Here is a 22237-nt window from a genome sequence, read left to right on the forward strand (position 1 = left end):
CTTTTTTTTACATTGGCTGAATCATGTGATTCATAAATGACCTTGAAAAAATGAACATTCTGTATATCTCATAAAATGGTTGAGATTATTACCTTTTAGAGGCTTAAAACCCTTTTGAAACCACATTTGGCTACTGGAATATTTTATACAAATTTTATAAAAATTTGTCAGCTCATTTGGAACTTCAAGATATTTTGCTATTAAATTTTCTCATGTTATTTTAATATATAAAATCCCAAGAATGCATATGCAACCAATCAAATACAATAAATAATTTACTAAACACTTTTCTATAACTATAATAAAATTATTAAAATTGATAATACCAAATATCAAAAATGATGCTAAAACTTTTATATAAAATATTGACACTTCCATAAACTATACAAAAGATCATATTTACAGAGGAAGAAGCACTTCTGTTTACAGTATCAAATATTGACAAATAGAAAAACTTCTGTACACTATAGATTACATTACCTTTCTGATTTATGAGATATTACATGTGATATGTTATATATTAAAACGGATCTTGAAACCTATACAAACTGAAATTGACAGACATGTCCTGAGTGGATAAAAGTTTTCAGCTGACTGTGGTTAGGAGCCGCCTTACAAATTTTGGTTTATTCTTCTTTTTATGTTTCAGTGAATCTTCTTGGTGCTGTTGGCGCAGGACAAAATTTAAGTCATATGATGTGTTTATAGCATAATAAACATTGGCGGAAGACGGAAATACTATTTCTGCAAACATAGCAACAAATACAAAAGTTATTTAGGAAAATTCAGATGATCATCCAAAAGTATGCGTTAAAAAAGCTTAAAGAAACAATTCAAGATATCGATATCAAATTTTTACATTTTACTTCACTAAACTATGACGAAAAAAAATCATTAAAACTGGAGAATAAACAATGACATATTTTGACAGATAAGGCTAGGGAAGTAGGCTGATTGACCTTACAGCTAGTCATACCTTAGTTATTTAGAGATTGCTCAAACTGATGAAGTTTTAAAGAGTAAACATTTTTAAATAATTTTACTTAAAGACAATCCACTTATTTTTTTATGTTAATAATATTATCAATTTAAGAACTTCTTTTGTTTGTCTGTCAGTCAATTTGTGGAAATTGGTTTTTACAGGTTCTTTATGAAACAGAAAATGAACCTGAAGATGAAATTTATTTTTTATAAGGAAAACTATCCTTTTATAAACAATTTTATTAATACATACTCCAAGAACTAACTATATTAAAATAGCTTTTATCAGTAAAGTTCTAAAAAAAATTGTATGCACATGTTTATTGACTGTGCAGTATTTTAAATCTAAGAAGTTTAAAAGCAAGTATATAACAAATGGAAAGCAATCATTTTTCTTATATAAGTATATAAGAAAATGGAATGGAAAGCAAGTGATAGCAACTTTTAAGCAAGGAAAAAAAAAAAAAAAAAAAAAAAACATTTATTGTACATCCAGAAAACAAAAAAAAAAAAAAGATATAGAGAGTAGTTAACCATGTTACTATAATCAAGTTAGAATTTTACTGATTAGATGAATCAAGCATGCTAAGTAATTATTAAAAATTAGAAAAGTCAATGTCCAATCAAAAATTTAAGCTAGTGCAGTTTTAAAATAAATACATAAATCTTTAGGGGGACACGGGAATGAATTAAGTAATCAAGACTGATCTTCCAAGTGAAAAAGTAGGTGTTTGATAACTTAAATAATTTGGCAATTTCAAAAGTTTACAGTGAGAAACTGTGAACTTTTTAAAACAATAACAGCCAAAATTACAAGTTAATTACAATGAACATTATACATTAATTACAAAAATAATAATTATATGATGATGAAGTTAGTGAAATGATATAAAGTCACTCTTCTGAAGTGAATGGTGTTTCCACAACAGATAGTTGCTGCTGAATTCCACTGATAGTTAAAAGTACTAGAAATCATGCAAAACCTGTAAGGTAAAGGCAATTTACAGTACAAGACAGACCATTAATAACAATTTTTAGAAAACAAGAAAATTTGAAAAAAAAATACAGTTAACAAAAGCAACACCGAAATAAAGCTGGGGCCATACTCTGCAAAAACAAGTAAGAAACACATAATGCTACACTGAGAAAATGTGTTCAATAAGCAGTAAAGGTGGCGGGCAGTAGCATGAGGTAGCTTTAAATACACAAAGACACCCTTGATACAATCACAGGAAGAAAAACAATGGCAAATACCACCTACCATACTGACTTCTCTCTCTCTCTCTCTCTCTCTCTCTTTTTTTTTTTTTTTTTTTTTGACTATTTTTTTTCTTTGAGTGCATTTTCTTGTTTTTACCATCTCTGCACTGATGACAGGTGACAGAACACTTTGCAAGAAACTTCTGCTATCCACTCTATTTTGTATATAATGGAAAACTTTTCACTTTCAAATTAAATTTCACTGGCAAAATATATATTTTATATTAAAATACAGCCATGGGATTGCAGACCGGTCCGGAAGGCTTTTAAACATCAGCTTACCTAACACTTCTCTGCCTGTAGATTTCTGCTTAGATATTTTATTAGACAACTTAGTTTAACTGCCGCAAGAAATATACTGTTGCAGAGACTTGGTCCTCTTTAGAAATGTTGAGCCAAACTTTTGTTCATAACAAAGGCCCTACTGTCAGGTGCATTTCCAAAGCAAAAAAGATCTGAACTCAGTTTTTTTTTTATAACTTGGCTGAATATTTTCTCACATTCAGCACTACTAAGAGGAACTGTTAAAATGCCAAGCATGACTTGGGATAATTTGTTATATTTCAAACATCCTTCCTTGCCAGTTCCCCAAATTGAGGACAGTGTATACCAATTCTTTCTCTTTTCATAATAGCATCTCATAGGTTCTCCCACTTGAAGCTGACAGAAATTATGCTGTAAAACATCTATCACTTCATGTTGATAAAGATAGATGTTTTATACTGTAAAACATCTATCTTTATCAACACCAAGAAGAACTGGAAACTTATCCACAAAAAATTTGAATTTAAATGAAGTGCTGCTGATAAAATTTGTGCTACCTCAGCATTTATAATCACATCATATTTCAATGGGGACTTGTGCACGATGTAATCACAGGCAGGAATGGCATACTTCCTCACTGAGCAAAAGAATCTTTTGGATCAGGGGTCCCCAAACGTTTAGAGAAGCGAGCCACATACGAATTTTTGGAATATTTGGTGGGCTGGAGAAAATTCCTAATTAATGAAAATTACATTCTCTGCATAACTTTCATGTTATGCAGAGAAACAAATTTCATACCTACCTATATCTACAGATTCAAAATTAAATAGATGGATATGTAATATAAAATATACCAGTTTGTCTATATCAAATTTTAATTATTATTTATTTATTGTACTAATCACAGAAATACAGTCATTAATACAGCAAAGTTAATTATTATTTATTTATTTACTGTACTAATCACAAATATACAGCTAGTAATACAACAAAATTATAATTGATGCAACGAATGTGGTTGTAGAGTGCGACTAAGTTTCGTAATATCGGGTTTTAAAGTACTAGTACTAATTCTTAAAAAGTCATGTAAATGCAGGTCAGTTAGATGTAAAACATCTATCAAAAAATATTTTTTGGATTTTACATATTTCATTTTTGAAAAGGTCTGCTCACATATACATGTACAGCAAACCCCCGCTATTCGCGGTATCTGTATTCACGGTTTCGCGTATTCACGATCGCCGATTCAATATAAAATGAAACCTAAAAAATGTGAATTTTAAAGCGCCGTGAATATTTTCCGCCATAAAAAAACATGGGCGTGGCTAAAATTATCTTTCCCGGTCAAAACAGCGCTCAGTGGGTGGGGGGAGAGGGGTGACAAAATCGCGAGCGTGAATGTTTCTCGCTAATCCTTGTTCAATATGTGTTATGCACTTGTTATGGAAGGTTTCGTCGTTTGCTTTTAATTTATATGCTTAGAAATTGAATAAATTTATCAATTTATAAATTGATATGCTTAAAAAAGTGATAAATCTACCGTTTTGCAGTGTAAAACAGACTTTTTCGAGTGTGTTAACGGAAGAAAGTGACTTAATTGTGGACAAGTTCTTTCTAACCCCTACAAAAATATGACTACGAATAACAAGAGAAATGTGAAAATATCAAAGAAGGTGATGACATTAGCGAATAAAATTGAGTTATTAGATAAAATTTCTAATGGTGAAAGTGTCTCCTCAGTGGCAAAACATTATAAAATCAATGAGTCAACGGTACGATCAATCAAAAAATCGGAAGAAAAAATCCGCCGTAGTGTCCGTGAAAACCCGCTAATTGCTTCAAAAATTTGCTCTGTAACTTGTGATGTTAAATTAGAAAAAATGGAAAAAGCTTTAAATCTGTGGATAGAAGACCGAACTCAAAATAAAATTCCGTTAAATTCACTCATCATTCGTGAAAACGCAAAACTCCTTATCAACGCTTTAGCGAAACTGGTGATAGCACTGGCGGGATAGGTTTTGTAGCTAGCAAAGACGCTGGTTTGAAAGATTTGTTTGAAATTTCTAATAAATATTACATTTAATATTAAATTGTTTCTTATTTTCATTTCGATGCCATATGCTTGCATTTCACTATGTACTGTCTATGTACATAGTCATATTATGAAGGTACATATAATACATACATAGACAAAATTTTAGACTAGTTTTTCTTATATATTTCATACTTTGGAACGGAACCCCTTTATGACTATGGAAGCCATAACTCAGTATTCGCGTTTTCGGTATTCGCGGCATTTCTCAGGAACGTAACCCCCGCGAATAGCGGGGGTTTTGTACTTCGAAAAATTGATGTAACCTTTCTTGCAAAATTTTTAATTTTTGGATAATCTGACTCAGATAATGTTGAATAAAATTGAATTAGATTTTCATTTTTAAATATTGACTTCAGTACATCAATAGATTGAAAATCTACCAACTCTAATTGTAAATCTCATCAACATCATTGACAGGTACATCAAGCAGAGTTTGAAGAAGTCAAATGCCTTTGAATTATTTTTGTTGTTGTTGTTTATTAGTTGTTGGCACATCGGCTTCTGTGGCCATAATGCACCTCTCTTGGTTTTGCTTTCCTAGTCTGGTTTCTTTCAAATTTTGGATCTAAGTAATACCTAACTTTATGAAGAGATGGAGTTCAAACGGATTCATTGACTTGTGGTGATTTTTGTGTTTTACATCTGATTATATAAGCCTATTGATTTTAGGTAGTGAAAAACTTCTCTTACATTATTTTCTTCACTTAGAATGTTTTCCAAAACTAGAGCATCTTGATTTTTAGTTACTGACCTAAAAGCTATTTTTCTTTCATTTATAAAGGCTGGACAATCTAGTAGTAAATGTTTTACTGTTTGTTGTACACGGCACTGACTGCATTGAGACGGTTCTTCGGATTTAAGTAGATAGGAATGGGTTAGGTACGTGTGTCCTATCCGTAACCTGGCAAGGGTTACTTCTTCTTTTCGGACATCTCTTTCACTGGATTACCACTGATTTAAAGCTGGTTTAATTTGAAAAAGTTTATTATGTGTTTGCTTGCTCCATATTCTTTACCACTGTTTTTTGCTGTTCACTTTGATACTATGTCTGCAGTCTGGAAATGGTACTTTGGTGGTTGAAGAAAGGGTGCTGGTTGCCATTTTTTCTGCATGGTCTGCTTGTTCATTTCCTTTAATTCCCATATGTCCAGGAATCCAACAAAATGTGACGTCTTGTTTTCTTGTTTAGGGTAACTTGGATTTGTCTTAGAGTTGGATGGAAATTCTTTGTGTCACATTGTATTGCTTGCATTATACTGAGGGAATCTGTGAAGATCAGACTATGGGGTAGCTTTTGCTTCCATATTTGGTCTATTGCTAACTTCACTGCTTGCAGTTCAGCTGTGAAGATGCTACATTCTGTTGGGAGAACTTGAATTATTGTAGTATCAGAGAAAACTTCTGCCGCACCTATTTTTGTATCGGTTTTCGATCCATCTGTGTATATTTGTGCATATTGTGGATATTTCAACAACTAGATATGTAGTTGTTGAAAGCTGCTTCCTGGTAGGGAATGTCTTCCCCAAGAAGGGGGGTTTTGGTGTGTTTCGTATAATAGCTAGTTTGTTGAAATCAAGAGACCAAATTGGAAGTGGCTCCTTGATGCGTATGTTTGCTGGTTTGTTAACTGTTGGGTGTATTCTGTACATATTTTCCCATATTGGAAAATATGTACATAATGTTTTGAACACAAAATGGTTTGGAAAACACTATTTTAGCTGCCTAAGATAGGAGTTCTTGTCTTCTGAGGTGAAGTGGTAGTTCATAAGCCTCAGCATAGAGACTTTGAACTGGAGAAGTACAGAATGCTCCCAAGGCTATGTGGAGTGCACTGTGGTGTACAGGGTCTAACCATCTTAATGCACTTGGTTTTGCAGAGCTGTAAACAGGTGCCCCATAATCGATTTTGGTTCTTATCAAGCTTCTATATAGATGTAATAAGGTGTATCTGTCTGCTCTCCAATTTGTTGCAGATATGACCTCTCAGAATATTTAATTTCTTTAGACAGTTTATCCTAAGATGCTTTATGTGATCTAAAAAGGTCAGTTTCTTATCTAGGATTAATCTGAGAAATTTTGTGATGGTTGTTATAGGGATTACTTCTTCTTCTAGCTTTAATTCTGGGTCTGGGTGCAAGTTTCTTTTCCGACAAAAGTGTATTCCTACTGTCTTTTGTTTAAAGATTTTAAAGCCATTGTTTTGAGTCCATGCAGTTATTTTATTAATTGCTGTTTGTAATTGACGTTCTATTGTTCGCATGTTTTGTGATTGACGAGAAATGCTGAAATCATCAACATAAAGCACTGCGTCTATGGTATTTGGTACTTGTTTAACTATTGAGTTGATTTTTATGGCGAACAGGGTATTTTGAGTCCATGCAGTTATTTTATTAATTGCTGTTTGTAATTGACGTTCTATTATTCGCATGTTTTGTGATTGACGAGAAATGCTGAAATCATCAACATAAAGCACTGCGTCTATGGTATTTGGTACTTGTTTAACTATTGAGTTGATTTTTATGGCGAACAGGGTAGCACTGAGTACCAATCCCTGTGGTACTCCCTCTTGCTGCACAAAGACTTCCAATAATGTGGTTAATATCTTAACTTGGAAAGTTCATTGTTGCAAAAAATTTCGGATATACATTGGTAGATGTCCTCTCATTCCAAAGTTATAAATGTCTCTAAGTATTCCATATCGCCATGCTGTGTCATACGTCTTTTCAATATCGAAAAATATCATTACTAAGTGCTGTTTTCTTAAGAAGGCCTTTCTTATGTTGTTTTCTGCTTTTATCATTAAGTCTAGAGTGCACCTGTTCTTTCTGAAACCACATTGAGCTGTATTTAGTAAGTTATGGGTTTCTAAAAACCACATTAGTCGGGAATTTGCCATTTTTTCAAGTATTTTTCCAAGGCAGTTAGTTAAGGCTATTGGGCGATAGTGATTTGGATTTGTGGGATCTGGTTTTGGGAAGGCTAAGACTATTGCGTGGCGCCATTGATTCGGAAAGAAATTTTCCAGGTATATTCTGTTATATAAGAGGAGCAATGATATCAATGATTTCTCATCTAATTTTTGCCATCATGTATACTATTTCATCTGGACCTGCTGCACTTTGCTTCGTCTGTGAAATGGCTTTATAAAATTCTCTGAGGGCGAAAGGTTGGTTATAGCATTCTTTGTTTTTACTAGAGAAATTTAATTTATATGTTTCTGCATGGGCTTTATGTTTTTGGAAAGCTGCCTTATAGGAGTTACTATCTGATATTTTTTAAAAGGTTCTACCAAGAGCATTTGTTAGGTTTAGCTATATCTTGTCCATTCCATTTTATAAAAGGAGGAGAAATTCTTTGGTATTTGTTGTTCATTTTATTTATTTTGTCACAAACTTTCCGGCTGTCTGTTTTCCTAGTAATCGTAGATGCAAAACGGATCCAAGATTTTTTCTTACTAATCTTAGTAATGCGTCTGACATCCGCTCTTGCCTTTTTGAAAATTATCAAGTTGGTTATGGTAGGGTGTCTTCGGAAATTATTCAATGCTTTGGTTTTCTCGCATTTTGCTAGGGAACATGCATCGTTCCACCATGGCTTTGGATGTATGGGAAATTTTGATGAAGTTTTTGGTACAGGCGGGCCTCGATTAACGCGATTAATTTGTCCCGCGAGCACATTGCGCAAAACAGAAACGCGTTAATCGAATATAATAATCAATAGGAAAAATTATAATTGGTCCTTGACCTTCTGGAATGTCCATAAAGAATTTTAAAAATACCTTTTAAATAACTTTTTAACTGTATACAATGTAAAAGATAATGAAAATAATTATGGAATTAAATGTTTATTGCATAAAACAGCGGTTCCCAAACTGCACACCGTGGAATATTTTAAATTTTCGAGGGAAATACAGCGATACTCGACATCTGTCGGACACAGCGCGAACTACTAGCTCAAGGTAGTTCACAGTTTCAGCATTTCTTATTAAGTTGTTTGGACCTAACTACTAAACGGAACTGTTAGGTATTTCTTTTGGTCTGGATGCGCCTTGAAAAAATTACTGAGACACTAAGGGCGCCGTGAACCGAGAAAGTTTGGGAACCTCTGACATAAGATACACAACGAAGAAATGACTGTTGCGGAAATATTTGAACAGTGTTGATTTTCTCTTTTCATCAATCAATTTCCGACAGCTGACAGCAATCTTCTCTGGGCCCTGGCGAAATAAATATCGCAGAAAACCTCAAACCTTTTCTTTGAGGTTCTATGCGATACGAAAGATTTCATCTAATTCTTTTACCGTTATCTCCTTCGCGGTAACATTTTCATCTGGCTCATTTAAAAATTTAAATTTTTATGCAAGTGTGTACATTGACTTTATTAGCAGGAGACAAACAAGTAACACGTCTTCTTCCGATTGTTGATGGAACAACACCGAGGCGGGCAGCAGGCAAACGTTTGTTTATTGACCGTACGACTCGCGGTAAGCTTAACGCACGATTCAAATCTTTTTCAACTATCGCATAAAAAAAAAAAAAAGATTGCGTTAACTGGAAATTTGCATCATGTAAAGTGAAAAGTGGTATAATTTTTCAAATAGCGTTAACTGAAAATCGTGTTATGCGAGGCCTGCCTGTATTGTTAATTTTGAAACCTGGAGGAGTTTGTCAGTCACATATTTCACTGCAGAGTCAATTGATACCTGTTGGATTTGTTGCTGTTCTAATATTGCTAGCTGCTTGTATCTTGCCCAGTTTGCCTTAACTAATCTCCACTTTGGAGCTCTTTGTGGTTGACAAGTGGTCGGTTCTTTTAAAGTAATCCTTATTGGGTAATGATCACTACTCAGGGGATCGTTATGAACTGCCCACACCTGTAGAGGGTATATTGATGGAGAGCATATAGAAAGGTCTATAGCTGTGCTAGTTCCTGTGGTTAGACGTATATTTGTGGGTGTCCCGTCATTCAAGAGTATTAGGTTTAGCTTATCAAGTAGTTTCTCTAGAATTTGACCTCTTTTATCTATATTTTCATTTCCCCATAGAGGATGATGGCCATTCATATCTCCCACGATACATAAAGGAGTTGGTAATTGAACTACTAGGTCTTCTAGTTCTGTATAGGTTATTTCTTCGTTTGGTGGTAGGTAGATGGAGGCAACTGTCACATGAAAGTTTACTGCAATCCGTACTGTTATAACCTCTAGATTAGTCTGCAAAGGGATCTGTTTAGTTGGTATACCGGAATTTACTAGGATTGCTACTCCACCATGTGCTGTGCCGCCTGTAATTCTGTCTTTTCTATATATATTGTATGTAATGTTTTAGTGTTATTTTATTCTGGGGCTTAAGATATGTTTCCTGCAAACATAGACTAATCGGATTGTACTCTGATATGAGATCGTGGATATCTTCGAAATTGCTGCGGAATCCTCTACAGTTCCAGTGTAAAAATTTATTCATTATTTGGTTTTGTTAGTACTTTCAGCTTGTTTTCTTGAGGTTGTTGCCTCTGAGTTCTCTGTTTTTTGTCTTCCTTTTTTCGGGAAGTGTGGCTTTCCGGTATCCATCTCTCCTTCTTCAGCAAAAATTTCTAGTATTGTTTCATCTGTCCGATCCTTTTTCTTCTACTTCCATATTGTCCATTTTATTTCTGTTTACTTCAGTGGTTCTGACTTGTTTTGTAGATTTGGTGGTTTCTCTAGTTGATGGTATCGTGATCAGGTTTTTATTTTGGTTCAATAAGAAGAATGTGCCCATTCTGATATGGATTTTTTTGGTGTGATCGTTACATCTGTCTGTGTTTCTATTGTCCTATAAGTTTGCGTTACTTGTGCATACGTTGTCTAGTTGTTCGTTGTGGGTGTATTGTTTTTTTTGCTTCTTGGTATGTTACATTGTTTTCTACCTTATATTTCTGTATTCTTTTTTCTCTCTTCCATTCTTTTGAGTAGGCATCATGTTCTCCTCTGCTATTTGGGCATCTTGAATTCTGTGCTGTACAGTCGTGTTGTGTATGCTCTCGTGATCCACATTTGGCACAGACAGAAAAGCCTCTACATACTGCTTGAGAGTGTCCGTACTTCTGACACTTAAAACATCGGATAGGGTTTGGAATATATGGTCTCGTGGGCAGTTTAGATATCCAGCTTTTACTGTTTTTGGTGGTTTTGGAGTGTTGAAAGTCAGAATTATATTCCTCATTGGGATAATTTCTCCTCTTTTAATTGTTATTCTTTTCACTTGAATTACTCCTTGGTCTTTCAACTCTTCTTTTATTTCATCTTCAGAAACATTGAGAAGATCCCACTCTGTAATTACTTTCGAGGTATTCAGGGTGGAATGAGGAGTAACTTATTGGAATTTCTCCGAAATATCTCGCTTTTATTAGATGCTCTGCTTGTTTTTGATTTGCCATCTCTATTAGTAGGTCGCCTGATTTTAGTCTTCTGACTGTTTTAGGGGAACTAGCTATGCTTTCAAGAGTTTTTTGAATTCTGAAAGGTGACAAACCTCCGATCAGTTGTTCATTCTTTGAATGAATAACTAGAAACAGCGGTGCGACTAGAGCAAAGGTTCCCAACCTTTTTTTGCTTTTGGACCCCTGAGTCCTAACTTTATGTATGTGGACCCCCCCCCCATATATGCATATGTAATATTCCTAAATGAAATATTTATTTGTAGGTTAGTAAAAGCTAATAATTAAACAATTCCAATATAATATAAAAAATTTAAATTACAAATTTTGAAAATTTTAATCGATAAAACTGAAACATATTTTTACTTGTAATGACAGAATTAGTAAAAAAAATACTATTTCAAACAACATATAAATTTATTCCTAAGGCTATTAAATAAGATCCCATTAAATAGGTCCTACTAATGAGATCCTTGTGGCTGATGTTTTGATATTAGCATTTTAATATCTGGCTCCTATTTTGTGAGAGTCAAGCGAAGATCACCTCTTTTTACTATATCAAGTCAATTACGATTTTTTGTTAACAACTGTGGTACACGACTAAAGCCAGATTCCACAAGATAAGATGATGGGAAAACAATGACATACATTTTAGCTTTCTCCCATAAAAGTGGATATTTACATGTAATGTTTTTTTTTTTTTTTTTTTGGTAGTTGTTGGTGCATAGGCTTCTGTGGCCATAATGCACCGCCCAAGGTTTTTGCAGTACTTTAATCCAAGCCCAAGGCGGGAATCGAACCCGTGACCTTTGGGTTGACAAGCAGGCACTTTACCCACCTGGCTAGCCGGGTCGGCCACATGCAATGTCACTATTCTTCCATACATCATGCTTTCCTTTTTTTTGAATAGACTTCGGATTGTCTCATCAGACTGCAATTCATCTTGTAAATCAATTTCAACATTAGCAACATTTACCTCAAATGGAATCAGCACCCAATCTGGGATGTTCAGTTCTAGTAGGTCCTTGAACCGAATTTGCGTGTCTTCATAAATTTTTTTTAAATGATCAACATACACAACACAATCATCTTTTAAATCACTGCTAACTGAAGCAAGGTTTGGAAACTGGTCAAATGCACGGCGTGAGATAAACACATCTGAGAGGTAAAATATGTCTGTTTTCATGGCAACCAACTGTTTTCCAATCCTTTTCGTTTAGAAATGATACAATACTGTCCCAAAGGACAACGAAGACAATTCGAAGACAATTGCCTTTAGACAACCATCGCACCTCTGTATGCAGTACAAGACGGTCAAATCCTTCTTCATTTTCATCACAAAATTTGCGAAAGAGACGATCTCGAAGAGCATTAGCCTTAATGAGGTTGACAGCTTTTACTACAAGAGTTAAGGCTTAACAAGATGTCCACTTAATCTCTTCGCCACCAGATGTTGGCGGTGAATCACGCAATGTATGCAAAGTACTTTTCGCAATGCATTTTTTAAATGAGTGATAAACCCTCAGTACCTACCGACCAGGGAAGGAGCGCCATCAGTAGCATCAGTAACCATTAAATTTTCGAGTGGAATATTTTTTTTCTCTAAAATAAGACTGGACTTCCTTAAATATTGTTTCACCTTTATTATCTGTTTTGAGGAATTTGCAAAAAGTATTTCCTCTCTGAGTTGATTATCATCCATACATCTTGCATGTGCCAATAAAAGTGCTTCATTGCCCATAAAAGTTGATTCATCGAGATGCATTGCAAACTGTTTCACTCATAATTGAGCAATAAGTTGATTTTCTACATCTTCAGACGTTTCATCAATGCATCTGGATATTGTGTTATTGCTCAAAGGAAGGTTATCGGTAATTTCACGTGCATTTTTGTTTAACACTGTTGAAATTACAACTGATATCGAAGGCAAGATGACAGTTTCACCAATGCTGTCTGTCTCTGAGACAAAAAGAAAAAGACAAAGACACTACATCATGATAGTGAGAAGGAGAAAAGGTAAAAAGAGTCAAAGTAAGTAAAAAAGATGGATGGCTGTCACAAATCCAGTGATTTGGCAACTATAACATATATATATATACATGTACATCTTATATTTGACACTCACCTGTAATTTCTGTTCCATTTTAACAGTTATTCACACAACAATCAATGCACATGCCCAAACACGCACAGCTGATTCTGTGCTATTATAATTGCAGCAGAGGGCCTAAGACATAAGTGAAGGTAATATCTGCTATTTGTTATTAGTTTGGTGGGTGCAAAGTGGCTGAAACTACTAGTAACATGGTGGTTTTCCTTCCCCCTACTCATTATCTTGACCCTTTATTTTCACAACTTTTTTCTTAAATAAATTCTTAAATGTTTTTGATCAGACCTTGTTTAATGATCAATATAAACTTCTCAGGGAGGAAATCCATTTAAATAGGAACAATTTATTTGGGTACAAAAAATACACTGCTGGAACATTTCAAAGGGCTCTCTTAACATGGGTTCCACCACATCTAGTTAAAAACAAATATTCAAATAGATAAAAGCAGGAAAAAAAAAAAAAAAAAATACCAACATACCTCCTTCAGGAACTATTTGAGCTAGTATATACTTTTCTGGATCATCCATAATTCCATGTTTCATCATAGCATTGCATATCACAGTTCGGGTATGGTCACAGTTGCTCAACTAGAAAAATAAAGCTACAATTTGATAATTTCAAGACAATAATTCTAAGTACCATGTTGAAAAGATGTATTTAAGATCAAAAGAGCTTAATTTTTTGGTCAAGAATAGCAATTGCCATTGAACAATAATAAAGCATTCTGCACAGTTTTGTCACTTTCCTCTGAGTTGCACTCTAGTTCCCCCAACACAGTGCTGTTAATTCTAAGTCTAAATTCTAAGGGATGCCACTGAAAAACCCTTTGCCACTCTTCGACCAGTTTCTAATGTAACTTTTAAATAATGGTAAACTGACATCAGAATGATATAACTGGAACAATAAAGACTTCAATGTGAAAATCAAAATTGTTTATTCAGAGCAGCTCTTCTGAGTGGTTAATTAACTAGAATTTTAAATATACTCATAAACTTAAACTATAATATATAAATGTGGAAAAGACCATATGGCTGACTTGGTCTTTCAGGTCTTATCAGTGGCAAAATGATGGTTTAAACAGCATTTCAGATTTATTTTATTTTAATAATGTGATCCACCTAAACTTAAAAAAACTGCAATCCACCACCATTTTAGAAAAGTAGTTACAGGCACAGAAATATCAAAAATATAACAAAAAATACTTATTCATTAATACATATTTTATTTAATCACTCAATTTTTCAAATCATAAATATAATTTACAAAAAAATACTTATCTGTTATTACACAGTGCCTCAAAAAGATGCGCGCGTGCACACACACACACGCGCACACACACACACACACACACACACACACACACACACAGAGAGAGAGAGAGAGAGAGAGAGAGAGAGAGAGAGAGAGAGAGAGAGAGAGAGAGAGAGCATCATTATAAATGTTTGATTTACTTATTTATAGTTAAATTTTTTTGTCTTTGATTAGTATGTTTTGCTGATAAATGATGGTGCTAGTTATTAAAACAAATGATACCCATAATACAAAGCACTGGCAATATGATAGCTGGACAATTGACATTTGAACAATGCAAAGCAATTTTTTATTGAACATCAGAGAATGAGTGTGCAAAGTTCAGACACAGCAGAGATTTGAATATGGCACAAAATCATCAACCACAAAGAACAGTTTCAAGATGTATGGTGTAAGATTTGTGCAGGCAAGGTCTGGCAGATCCAACTCATCAATGGGTGAGGAAAAATTCTGATATGCTGTTGCAGTCATTTACACAATCATCATGAAAATTTGCAAGTCAAGCTGCTTGTGAGACTGAAATCAGAAGCACAATTGTACACTGCATTCCCAAAAGAGCTAAGTGGAAATTTTATGTGCCAAGTTGATACGAATGAAGATTATCCTCATTGCTGAATGAGTTTCATGTATGGCTTAAATCAGGGGTGTCCACGACCCATGATTTAAACACAATTCTTCATACTGTGTAGCTTGTAGCTGTGTGAATGGTTAATAATGCCCCCACCTTAAAACTAGCATGTTACAAAATATAGGTTCACAATGACTTGAAAATATCCACTTTTAGTAACATTAGATTTTTCTGTATTGCTTTCTCATAATGTATTTTCCTCAATCTATTATATATTATCAAACTGTCTTGAATATATCGTCGTTGGCACCACGCCAAAACCAAGAATGTGCAAATTTGGCACTTTTTACCTAAATGCATTATTGAGGTTGTTTCTTAGTCAACTATACCCTGCCAAAGATGCGTACGTGTATTTCAAAGCCAAGTGGTTGAAAATTTTAAATGCATTTTCACTTATCTGTGAAAAAAAAAACAAAAAAAAAAACACTTCTCACCATGCAGATTCATGAATGTGGCACTTCTGTTAGTTTGGCATGGTAAATACTGACAGGGCAATTCACAAAAGTACCACTTTCATGTTTTTGGCATGGGTGTGGGGAAGCCAGTTCGTGCATGCCTGTATGGTTTTGTTGGTCTCAGTTTTCCCCTCAGTATTACTGTTTAGCTGTCCTTTGTAACATCTCATGTTTGTGGTAAAAAGTAAAATTTGGAATAATGAGTACAAGAACACAAAAAATTCTTGCAATGTGTTCCTCACTTCAAATGGAATCTGGTTTAGAAGATGAAAATTGCAATCCCTTGAATAACTTTGAAGTTTCAGACGATAAAAATTATGTACCCTCCGATTACGATAGTGACTCATCATTTATTGGTTTGATGTGCATGTACTTGTTAAAAATTATCCCCAGTTTAAAAACTGTCAGACACATTTTTTGAGCCAGGCCATTCAGAAATGAAGTGTGACTCAATGCATTCTAAAGTTAAGGGAAAAGCCAAATATATATCTGAGGGATGGGCCCAAATAATTAGAGGTGCAAGATTAAAACCTACTTCATTCTGTGTAAATATCATTCAATACTTTTATGATTTTACTTTTCTCGCCAAACAACTTAAAGGTGCTGTTCCTTGGAGAAAAGTCTGCTGCCTTGAATTCCAAAAAGAGCAGAACAGCCATGTCACAATGTTTTCCAAAACAAACTACAAAGATGAATTTATAACAGCAAACCTAAAAAGACCTAAAGGAAGATGAGCAATGAGAAACCTAATTTTCTAAAGGCTATAATGAGGAACTTCGTGTATCTCAAGCAAAGCTTAAAGTTTTAATGAAAATGTGTCAAGATTTGACAATACCGAAAGATTATCACAAATTCTATTTAAATATAAAAGCATTAGTAAAATTAGGGGATAATTTACTAGCACTGCATTTAAGTGAAGAATCAGAATACGAAAAAGACATTGAAAAAATATCAACTTGTGTGTTATTGTAATTAAACGTGTTATTAATAAATTGTTCATTTATTTATATGTATATGTTATTCTAACTTAGTTTTATTAATAAATTATTCATTTCTGACCAACAAAAATGTGTTCAAAATTTTTTTTTTTCACCTTTCCAATTCTTTATGAATCTGACAAAATTTCAAACTTCACAACGCCAAAACCACGAAAATGCTTTTTAAGACCCTACATAATTGCAATCTTAAATTACCAATATGGATTAAAAACAGCATCTTTGAAAGGTGCTTATAAAACAATATTTAGTTAAAAAAAAAACTTAAAAATTTGAATTTTTCCAAAGTCAAAGAATCTTCAAATGCGTTTTTCTCAATATGATCTTTTTGCTGATTTGTGGTTTGGCATGGGATCGACGATATGTTTGTTCATGATATTGGTGTCATGTTCTACATATACAAAGACAAGTCATACCATTCAAAAAGTCTCAACCAGGAATCCAGAGTTTATGATATTAATCAGAATTTAATGGGTTAATTTTTAAATATATTATTTGCACAAACGACATATGATAAATCAGATTATAACTTCAATGATAATACTGAACCAGTAGGGTAGTAGTAGCAGTGGCATGTGATGCAAGAAAGCAAGTGTATGAGCTTATGCAGCATCAGCCAAAAAAAAAAAAAAATTACAAAACAATCCCCTCTAAATATTTGTCCACGTCCTCCTTAAATTTATTTAACCTATCAACTTCCACAACTCCAGATGGAAGTTTGTTCCAGCAATTAACCACCTGCTGGCTAAAGGCAAATTTCCGCACATCTATTCTACATCTGTCTTTTCTTCATTTGAATTTATGCCCCCTTAGGTTTGTAATCTGAACAAGTGGAAGGATCCCATCAGAATTCAGCGTGCTCAACCCATTAAGGGCCTTATACACCTTAATCAGATCACCGCACAGGTGTCTAGTCTCCAGCCACTGCAATTTGCAGAACTTAAGCCTCTCTTCGTAAGACGATCCCTTCATTCCCCTCATATTAATTTCTTCGAGGGCATCTACCCTACACCTCAAGCTCTCATAGACGCCCAGTAGAACACTGAGTTGATGCCTAATTTCTAGACACTCTCTGCACCTGGCACACACAAAGACTCCTTGGCTAGACCATGTTCTGTTCCAGAGAGTTCGACAAACATTTCACAAGTTGCACATTTTTTTAGGCTGTGATGCATTGGAGAATCGCCCTCCCCATCAGTTCTCCCCTGAGTCACAGCACTCCTGCCACTTTGTGCCCGATACTTTGCTGCTCTAGTCTGGGGCATGATATTTTAAATTAATAAGATCAATAAATTTAATTAATTAATTGTCAATACTACGCTATCTAATAGAATCCTAAATGTAGTGATGCATATTACCCTATAATTATACGTTAGAGCTGCCTAGTTACCACAATTAAAAATTTGAATTCCTACTACTCTATACAAAACAATGGCTGCAAGATTCGAACGAAATAACGGTTTTACGTATATTAAGTAGTAATCTACAAAAACTCTATCTAAATTAAAAATAACCAGTGTAACTATAACTATAAGACTATGTATAAAGTACAATATAAAATAACAATTAGGTAAATAAAAATGCAAACATATCGCTTTTTCGGAGCCTGTAATGGATAACAATTTCATGTGTTTTATTACTTGGAAAATATGTGATGAAATCCAAACAAAGGCATTTCATTTCTTTCTCCCCCACACACACACACGATTCTTTTGACAGAAAAATTTAACAAAGTAATATGAATGAGTGACATAAATAAAGGATCATACCGGAAATGGAATTTACTGATTAAATAAACTGACCACCAAATGTTAAGCTTGAACCTTATTTTCGACCTTTATAAATGACCCCTCAACAGCATTCTGTAATCCACCTGGATCTCAAATATCAACAAACAAGTTGATTGCAGAATCCAGCATCATCAGCAGCCATTTTCAATTGACTACAGTATGAAGATTTCTCCAGCAACTTTCAAGTTGTTTCTATTTTGTGCAATGGCCATCCATTTACTACCCACAAACTCGTGAATTTCATCTGTCCCTCTCCATTTTTGTCTTCCAAGTTTTCTTTCAGCTCCTCTTGGGTATCATCTGTTATTTTCTTAGTCCATCTGTCATCATGTGTTTGAGCTGTGTCCTGACCAAGTCCATTTCAGTTCTTTCGTTTTGATAAGAATGTCCTTTATTTGTGTTTTCTGCCTAATCCATGTGTTTCTCTTCTTATCTAGCAGTCGGATTCCTAATATAATTCATCCCATTCTTCGCTGTTTAGTTTTCAGCTTCTCTTCCATTCTTTGGTTAGTGCCCAAGTTTCACTTCCATAAGTCATGGTGGTTCATTATTTTACATTTTGGATAAATTGGGATATTGCTCCTCAAGCATGTGACTATATTTCCATCCAAAATTTATTCTTCTCTTGACTTCCAGTGATTTATCATTATTACAGCTAATGACTTGTCTAAGATTATTCCAAGATATGAATCCACCTTTTCAATGGTTGCTCCTTCAATAACCCTTTCTGTGCCATACTTGTTCATCATTACTTTTGTTTTAGCCATATTCATCTTTAGAAACGGCTAAAATCCTTACTAGCTCTGCATAACTGATTAAGATTTTCCTCTAATTCTTTGGGATCGTGGCTTATGACCATATTGTCATCTGCAAATTGTAAATGGCTTAGGTACTCTCCATTCATATTGACTTCTTTCTGCAATCAGTCTAAATTTCTGAAAGCTTCCTCAAGGGCAGCAGTAAACAACTTCGGAGATATTGTGTCTCCTTTTCGAACTCCTTTCTGAATTTTAAATTTGCCACTGCTTTTGTCTAGTCTAATAAAGGAGGTAGCATTCTCATATTTTCTTCAAAATCATAAGGTATGGAGTGTCTATACCTTGTCTTTCCAGTGCTTGAAACATTGCCTTATGCTGTATGTCGAAAGCCTTTCAGTAATCCACAAATGCCAGGCACAATGGCGTTTCATATTCATTTGCTTTCTCCATTAGCTGCGATATTACGTGAAGGTGATCCATAGTTGAGAATCCTGTCCTAAAGCCAGCTTGCTCTTTCGGATGATTCTCATCAAGTATTCTTTCAAATCTGTTAGTAATGACACTTGTGAACAACTTGTTGTGGGACAACAAGCTAACTGGTCTATAATTTACAATTTCTGATTTGTCTTCTTTCTTATGCCACAAAATGATTGCATTATTCCACTCCTTAAGTGTCACAGCTTTCCTAATGTATTTTGTAAAGAGTCTTGCCAATTTCTGTGTCATGTCTCTTCCTCCTAATTTTAGCAACTCTACAGTAACTTCATCTTCACCGGGGCTTTCTGATTCTTCATTTTCTTCAGTGCTTGTTCCACTTCATCAGGAAGGATATCGGGGAAGTTGTATGCATTGCTAGCTTCAAAGACCAAAACTCAAGGGAAAAACTGAAAAATCAAAAAATATCGATCGCGATCCTAACTTGAAGGACCTGCCTGATTGTGAGACAGAGGTGCAAAACAATGAATAAACTACAAACGACGACTTAAAAGCTTGCTACCTTAGTATAAAAAGGGCTAGAAAAGGCAAAGCCAGATATAAAATACAAATCAAAACGAGAATGATAATTTAGAGCCAGAGGTAACAAAAACGGAGGAGGAGGAGAGGAAATTTCAGCTTATAAATCAAATAGAGGATTCCATAAGACAAATTAAAGAAATGAAGCTGTTCCTAGAAGAGTTCCTTCATAAACAAACAAATAGGATTACATTTGCAACAAGATTGCAGATAGTGAATTGCTAGTATGTTTTGGCACCTAGAGTGGTTGAACTTAATATAGAAAACAAGGTATTGAAAGCAAAAGTAGATACAGTGATTGAAGAGAAGAATAATTATAAATAAATAAATACTTTTACTTATGCTCAAATAGCAAGGGCCACCAAAGCAGATTCATCAAAAACTAAACAAACCAACAATAAGGCCAAGAAGATATCAAAGGCAAAAGAAACAAACAATTATTATAAAGTCTAAACCTGACTATACATACAAATCCAGTGTGGCAGTCAGAGATATTGTCATGACAAAATTAAAACCTAATATGAAAAGAAATAAAAGTGAATAACATGAGAAAAATAAAAGATAATGATGTTCTAATTGAAGTAACAAATAAAGAGGATGTTAAAAAGATTGAAACCAACCCACAGCTAGTAAAACTGGGACTGCAAACAGAAAAGCCAAGGGACAGGAACCCCCAACATCATTATATTTGACATCCCTGAGCAACTCTGGAAAGAGATCTTATGTTGGATTTCTACAACAAAAACTTTATTAATATAATGGAACTGAACGAGTTTGCCAAAGAATTTCTTCTAAAAAGAGGGACAAAAGAAATGGGCAATTCAATATTATTGTGGAAGTGTCACCCAGAATTTGGAAAAACCTATAAGGACAACAAAGAATCTACACTGGCTGAACCAGCCATAAATTCAGGGAATTCTTTCCCATACAGAAGTGCTTTAACTATCATAAATATGGTCATACTGCTAGAGACTGCAGTCAGAATTCCCCTAACTGTGGCCACTGCGCAGTCACTGGCTACGATTAAAAGACCTGCCAAAATCAAAAATCAGCAGCCAAAATGTGCTAATTGTAAGGCGGCACAGCTGACTGACTATGAACATAATATCAGGGATGATAAATGCCCCTGTTATAAAAAAAAAATGGTAAACTTATACAACTATGGACCAGATTGAAAACATAAATGTGACCAGGGCTCTAAATCTCGTCCAATTGAATGCTCAAAGAGCAAGTGCTGTTGTAGTTCCGATCAAACTCAAATTGGAAGAAAATAATATAGATACCTGGAGCCCTACACACATATGTGTAGGATTCAAGGATACCCAAGGGGCTCTACTGCTGCAATACTATTGTCTACTGTCCCTTCTACTGCAATAGTAATTAAAAATACTGACCTTACAGTCACAAAGATGGGTCACCAGTGGCAGTGCGTGTACCCATATCACCAATGATGTAGGACAGTTTTACATTATTTCACTATATTCCAGACCAGGTGAAGATATAAATCCAGCTACTGAATACATACAAGAAGTCATAGACTTGCTACCTACTGTAAATATCATAGTGTGTGCTGATGACAAAAGCCGGCAGCCTTATGGCATAGCCGTACGGAAGACAGAGCAGGCACACACACAACGGCCAGATACTTTCAGACTATATAGCTACCTCACCTTTTCAAGTGTTAAACAAACCAAATAACCTCCCAACTTTTAGCTGTACCATGTGGGAGAGTGACAATGATATTACTCTTGCCACCAATTCAATAGCTTATAAAATTACAGACTGGTGTGTCCAGCTGGTCTGGACCAAACACATCAGATCATAGAGCCATCACCTTCAAACAAACAAACAAACAAACAAACAACCCCACACTTTCCTTGTTGGATAACAAAAGGTATAGAGATTCTTATACAACTCTAAGGAATCAGTATACAGCCCTCATAAGGGACAAGAAAAAGGAATGCTGGAGGCACTTGGTGGGAACTACTGGAAACAACCTTTGTGGGAGTTGTCTACAGAATAGTGACCAACAAGCTGCCAAGAGGAGATGTCTTAGAAACTACTGTCAAACCAGATGGAACCCCAACCCTGTGTTGGGCGGACTCTAAATAACATCCTAGACAGTATTATTCAGACTGAAACTGGGGATCATTCACCCA

General features: G+C 34.7%; 1 protein-coding gene across 3 annotated transcripts in view; it reads right to left on the bottom strand.

Annotated features, from left to right (window-relative positions):
* Nucleotides 1–564: 564 nt before the first annotated feature.
* Rgl (Ral guanine nucleotide dissociation stimulator-like) overlaps nucleotides 565–22237 on the bottom strand; it is a 292275-nt gene continuing 270602 nt past the window's right edge. For all 3 annotated transcript variants that reach the window (XM_090389533.1, XM_090389534.1, XM_090389532.1), the window contains 2 exons: nucleotides 13606–13714; nucleotides 565–744 (listed from right to left, as the gene is read on the bottom strand). In XM_090389533.1, coding sequence (XP_090245659.1) covers nucleotides 587–744; nucleotides 13606–13714 — 267 coding nt within the window. In that variant the 3' untranslated portion in view covers nucleotides 565–586. The remainder of the gene's footprint in view (nucleotides 745–13605; nucleotides 13715–22237) is intronic.

Source organism: Mastigoproctus giganteus, chromosome 2 (assembly GCF_048544385.1).
Source record: "Mastigoproctus giganteus isolate SK-2022 chromosome 2, ASM4854438v1, whole genome shotgun sequence".
In the NCBI taxonomy this organism is placed as follows: domain Eukaryota; kingdom Metazoa; phylum Arthropoda; class Arachnida; order Uropygi; family Thelyphonidae; genus Mastigoproctus; species Mastigoproctus giganteus.